The sequence below is a fragment of the Buceros rhinoceros genome, unplaced genomic scaffold, assembly GCF_000710305.1.
Source record: "Buceros rhinoceros silvestris isolate BGI_N320 unplaced genomic scaffold, ASM71030v1 scaffold31341, whole genome shotgun sequence".
NCBI classification, from domain to species: Eukaryota; Metazoa; Chordata; class Aves; order Bucerotiformes; family Bucerotidae; genus Buceros; species Buceros rhinoceros.
Genome location: NW_010396507.1, coordinates 1 through 5,823, shown reverse-complemented (window position 1 = coordinate 5,823; position 5,823 = coordinate 1). Strand labels below are relative to the sequence as shown.

The following is a 5,823-nucleotide window of genomic DNA, read 5'->3' as shown; positions in this document are numbered from 1 at the left end:
TAATTTCTGGCACAAAGCAGCTGCCTTCTCCTTTGCTCTACAACATAAAGGGAGCAGGCAAGAAGCAGTGAAATCTATCAGCCCTGCAGACATCCACCGGTCAAATTCTACGCTGTAATTAAAAATAACTACAATTCATCTCTTTTGTTCCTTACCAAACTTGATTAAGACATACCAGATCCTTCTTCAGGAAGATTAATGCTACAGAAATGTAGAAAAGTTTTTTGTCTGACATATGAGAAATAATTAGATGCTCTTTTCTTCATTATTTTAGATACATGCTAGCACAGATTGTAAGGAATACAGCCTCACTTTCTGAGTAGATATTCCTAATACCTTCTAAATTCACATTCTTAGATGTACAACTGAGCTTCCCAGGTTCTTCTGCATACTGATCTTACTTTAAGCCAGGTAGCTCGTAAGATTTCAGTAACATATTAATGACATTTTTACGATCAGACAATGAGACAAACATTTGCAAGACAGAATGAAGTACACAGTGTCTAGATGACAGTAACTTGTCCTAAAATGTCTGTACAGGAGACAATCAACTATAATAGAAAGGTTTGCCTTTTGTACTCTTGTTCCATGGCAATTCTACCATCAGTTCCAAGTAATTTCTTGTCAAAGCATATTCTGGCATTGACTGAGGCATCTTCTTTAACCTGGAAAAATAGGCACAGAATTCATAAGGCTAATCAGGAATTAACTGCGAAGTAAGACTCTTCTGTACCACAGGATAGATACTTAGCAAACTTGAGGTCATCAGCATACCCTCTTACTTTCTGACAACCATAATACTAAAAAAGCAAGTCACTACTCCATCAGTTAGAAGATTGTCTTTGTATAATAGTAATTTATTTACAGAATACAAACAGAAACGAAAGAGTCGGTTCCCTATACACACTGCACAGCCAAGGCATACACCACTATATATGCATCCCCGCTGAAAAAGAGGTTGTTAACCGTCATACCACCATGGATAGCACCAAAGAAAATAAGACTTAAATAACTAGATCAAGTTATTCATTAACTATTAACAACTGCGGTGGTGTTTAGCTTTTTATTTTAATCTTCACATCATAACATAGAAAGCTTACGGTTTAATGCTACATTAATGTACACATCGTATCTAGAAGACTTCATATTTGTCATTACCTCTGATGTTCAAAAAAAGATGAACTTTATAAGCAAAAACCAGCAATCCACTAAATGTAAATAAATAATTTCCAAAACACCACAAACACAAACATATCAAATAAGAAATGGACAAGGTATGATCTGTTTCAAAAAATAAGAGAAGAAACCACTGTTTGAAAGTCTCCTACCTCTTTATTTCCTTAAGACAAACTTTAAGAGCTTGTTCTGACATACTGGACGTTCTAATCTTTTTTTCTAGCATGACAACATCATCATGATCTTCTTCTTCCTCCTCATCTTCTGTAGCATTTGGAATGTGATTGATTCTTCTACTAGGACGAATAGCTACAACCTATGAAATGGAAAACAGAGCCAGAGGATAGTATCAGGTGGTGTTTATAAAATAAGCTACGTACTTTGGCTTTGAATGGAAGCCATGACAAAAATATAAAAGGTGCTGGGAAAGCCTCCTTCACAGAAAAATTCAGAAGAATTTAATCCAGTAATTAACTTCACAAAGTGTTACTGGTACTACTTTAAAAAGTTACAGTTCTTATTTTACTGTATTTATTTCCTAAGTGCATTTATGACCTACCATAACAGGCAGACAGCAGAAGACAAAAACAGAACTGAAAAAAGTTATTTGTGATTTTTTGGGCACTGCAGCCCATCATATTAAGCAAAATAAGCCTAATCCTTATACAACAGGTAAGTTTTCTCTCTCTCCTTTTTTCATTTCTCAATTACTTCTTGCTTACTAAACTGCATCAAGTATAGTTAGATGCATCAAAAGTCTAAGCCGCCTTAGTAGAGCAAGCTACATTTTACAACACACATCCATCATCTGTATTTCAAAAGCTATCATTCAGCTGCAGTGCCATTAGCCAAAGGCACACGTTTCACTGTCAGCGTGTGCACGCCAGACAAGTCAACTTGGCATCAGACGACTCTTTCAAAGAACCTGAGCATTACTGAGTATCAGAAAGCGCTCACATTAGAATAACTAAATACAGCCTAGGCAGTTCTAAAAGAGTATTTTCTCTCTTAGGTATCTAAGCAGCCACACTGCCCGACCATGAAACATTATGGCTATAGATTAAAACTCTGCACAGATTAAAATCATGCGTGTTCATTAGCCTGTTTAAAAGTGCATCTTTATACACCTATTTAGGATGTTTAAGAATCCCACATTTAAAGGTCCATACCCTTTTATCATCATCCTGTTTGGGCTTTCTTGTTTTCTGAAGCAGCTTCAGGCCTTCAATCTGTCTAACAAGCAATGGTATAGTCATCTTGAACCGTTCTTCCAGCCTAACAGCATCTAAAATCTAAGAGCAAGGAGTTTACGTAAGTAGCCATCAGGTTCACACCAACAGATCATCAGCTTAGTAGAGGTGAACACAGAGGACACTGTTACTACCTTTTACATTTTATCCTATAACCAGAGTTAAAGGATAAATGGTTTAGGAGAAAAAGTAGCAAGAAAAGCGATGAGAATACTGCACAGAAAATCTAGCCTCAAGAGTCTGGATACAAAACCTACATAAAATTACAAAACGCTCCAAAATAGAAAAAACTTCTTTTCTCCTATCTGTTTTTAAAGTGTCTTAATATTTCAATTGCATTTTCTGTAGCAAACATCTATCACCGCTCTATTTTTCCACTACTAAGCGCACAAAAAAGCTTGCCCTCTAAGAAAGTTACAGCATGATCTCCTTGGTTAACCCAGAAAAAAAAATCACCTTATGCCTTAATTTTTTTTTGGCTTGAGGTTTTTTATTTTGTCTTTTTAAAATTTTATACACTATTCCAGTTTCATGTTTAATGAAGTCAACATGTAGAAATGGGTAGAATTTGGCCTTCTGTATTTACACAGCTCCCACTGGCTGTTCTTTTCTTTAGTGCTTCTAATAAAAAAGAAAAAAAGGACACAGTATAAGTTTAATGACTAATATAGCTTCCTCCAGCCAGATATTCAGCTACGGAACACGCCGTCACTTCAAATTACTGCATTAATTCCTATTTTTGTACTTTGAAAGAACCGAACTTATGCTTTCAATGCAAGGTTGAACATGCAGCTCTAGCAGTAACAAAAAGGAACAACAAAACTTCAAAACACAGCAAGCAAACACAGAAATCAGACTAGTAAGCATCAAGCCGTAAGCATCAAGTCATACCCATCACTTCTGCATATATTTTGATGTGTGATGTAAGTTCAAAGTGTCACAGTATTTGAAAAACCCCACACTTCAAGACAGCTTTAAAAAGATTAAAAAAACCCTGATTCTGAAGCTATTTGTATTAAGAGATGTATAATGATCTGTCGACTGTAAGTACTCAAGATTTTAACAAAATCTGAAGAAAGATTTATCATCTTTACCATAGGAAGAAGAAGTCCACACTATATTTATTATTTTATAAAATGAACGGTTTCCACTGCTAACTGGGGTAATTTACCTGTTAGGTGAGTTCCACCACGTAGATATATGAACACTTTCAACAGCAGCATAAAAACCTTTTACAAACATTTACTCCCAGTTACAATACAAATACCTTCTGACACAACATTGTCACCGTACAGTCTCAAGTTTAAGCAATTTCAAAGTTATCTAAAAGTGATTAACTGTAAAAAAAAGTTAACACCTAACTCCCCTAAAAAAGTTCAAGAACATAATACCTGAAGCTTCTCCTGGTTGGATGTCCGGATGATAGATGTCAGTATATCTGGCAAAGCTTCTCTAGGCAAGTTGTCCAGAAGACGTCGCAGCTTTGCGACTGCAGGAACAGACATATCCAGCATCTCAACCAACTGCCAGGAACACACAATGAACAATATTCATGTTTGTTCTGTTTCTTTTTAAAGTATTTGAATATCAGGCCTAAAAAGGATTGCAACTTCTACTATGAAACGCATCTAGCTACTTAGCCAAAAAGCTACTGCAATAATTTTTTTTCCAAGTTCACAGAAGAGGCACTAACTTGGCACAATGCAATCAAGACTTTGGGCTTTCCGCTTGTCTGGAAATTCAAAAACGTCATCACTGTCTGCAGCACTTTCTTCAGTGCCTACATCTCTTATTTCACCCACACCCCCGATCAACAACTTCCCCAGTTATCTTAACACTACAATAACTTTTTTTCTATATAGACTTTTTAAAAGACATTCATTACATCTGTTTATAATCAAGGCTCTAGAGTGGTTTTTTCCCCTTTAAAAAAAAAACAACCCCTCATAAAATCCCCCAAGCAATCCACTGTATGTACTTTACAAAATACACATAATCCTAGGAAAAAATACTTGGAAGTATTTCTTTTACTTGAGCATGTTTATAGTACTGCTATATATCAAATAATACCAACTTATTAGAGCACGAACACATGCAGTTAGACTCATCCTGCAATGAGCTGTATAGACGCCTGGAACAACACAGAAACCTTAAGCTATAACAAAAATACTTATTTTGTAGCAGAAGTACTGAAACTCTACCAGTCACTGAAAAATATAAGAACCATAGAAAGAGAAGGTCAGACAGGAAACAAACAAAAAACCCCGACACACACACACATAAATACATCAATATATGATACACAGGATTAAAACAATCTACCTGCACCGCGTACTTGTAGAACTGCTCTGACAACTCTCCGAGTTCCTCCTCGGATTTATGCTGATTAGTGAACTGCTCAAGCCGATCTAACTGCTCGACCTCGGCAACAGGGTACGGCTTCTCTTTCAGCAGCTGCAGGATCTGGAATCGGCAGAGGCCCGTAACCAGCAGCGTATAATGCGGCTTGGGCCAGTTGCTGCCCACCACCTGAACTGCCAAGGCAGCTGTGCCAATCCTAAAAACAGAACAAATTTCCACATTACTTGTCACCTCCCACAGAACGTGCTGTGTGCCCCTTATCAAGAAGCAATCGAGCTACAGGTTGCAAGAGCCTTCTGGGTCGTAGTTCCCTATCACGAAAGGAAACCAAATTACGCTATTTCCTTTGGAACATAGTTTACAAAACCAAACCCAGACACCTGAAAATGAACGCACTAACTGAAAAACTAACCAAGATAGTACAATACGCTCACCCGACTTAGAAACATACGTAATGTTTTTCATAAATAATTTAATGAATGTTGCTGTAGACAGGAACACTGACATTTCTGCTTAAACTATACGTATTGGAAAGTTGAATGGTTGTAATTTACAGTTATTCGGTGAAATTGTCGGTCTCACACTGAAAAAAATCGGTTTAGATCACATGTATCTTGTTTGATTGAAAACCTAAGTTATTTTCTTGCAAAAATCTTACTAAGTCCAGCGATGTGATCAAGATTGAGAATAAGGGTTACAGCATGTTAGTTTTACTCATGCTTTAACCCACTGAAATAGAACTCATTCTCACTTTAAATGAACTGGGTCACCATCCACGCTACTTACTGGGTGAAAAATGTTAACAACTGCGACAGTCTTACTGCTCCTGGCCTGTGTCCTTTCATCGTATTTTCCCCTTCCACCTTAGTCTCCTTTTTCACGCTTTCCCCCCAGATGTCGCCAGACAGTCCCCGCACTAGGCCCGCCGCCCCCACCCAGCCCGCAGCGCCCAGGGAAGTTCCTCCGAGGCGAGAAGCGTTTCCCGCGCGGCGCAGAGGAGACCCGTCGCCGCGGCCAGGCCCGCCCCCGCGGAGGT

At 37.9% G+C, this 5,823-nt stretch overlaps 1 protein-coding gene across 1 annotated transcript in view; it reads right to left on the bottom strand.

Annotated features, from left to right (window-relative positions):
- Positions 1 to 5,043, bottom strand: part of LONP2 (lon peptidase 2, peroxisomal) — a gene marked incomplete at its 5' end in the record, with an annotated part of 37,137 nt that extends 32,094 nt beyond the window's left edge. The window contains 5 exons of the mRNA XM_010145926.1: positions 571 to 665; positions 1,329 to 1,492; positions 2,346 to 2,468; positions 3,818 to 3,949; positions 4,749 to 5,043. Coding sequence (XP_010144228.1) covers positions 571 to 665; positions 1,329 to 1,492; positions 2,346 to 2,468; positions 3,818 to 3,949; positions 4,749 to 5,043 — 809 coding nt within the window. The remainder of the gene's footprint in view (positions 1 to 570; positions 666 to 1,328; positions 1,493 to 2,345; positions 2,469 to 3,817; positions 3,950 to 4,748) is intronic.
- Between the last annotated feature and the right edge of the window lie 780 nt (positions 5,044 to 5,823).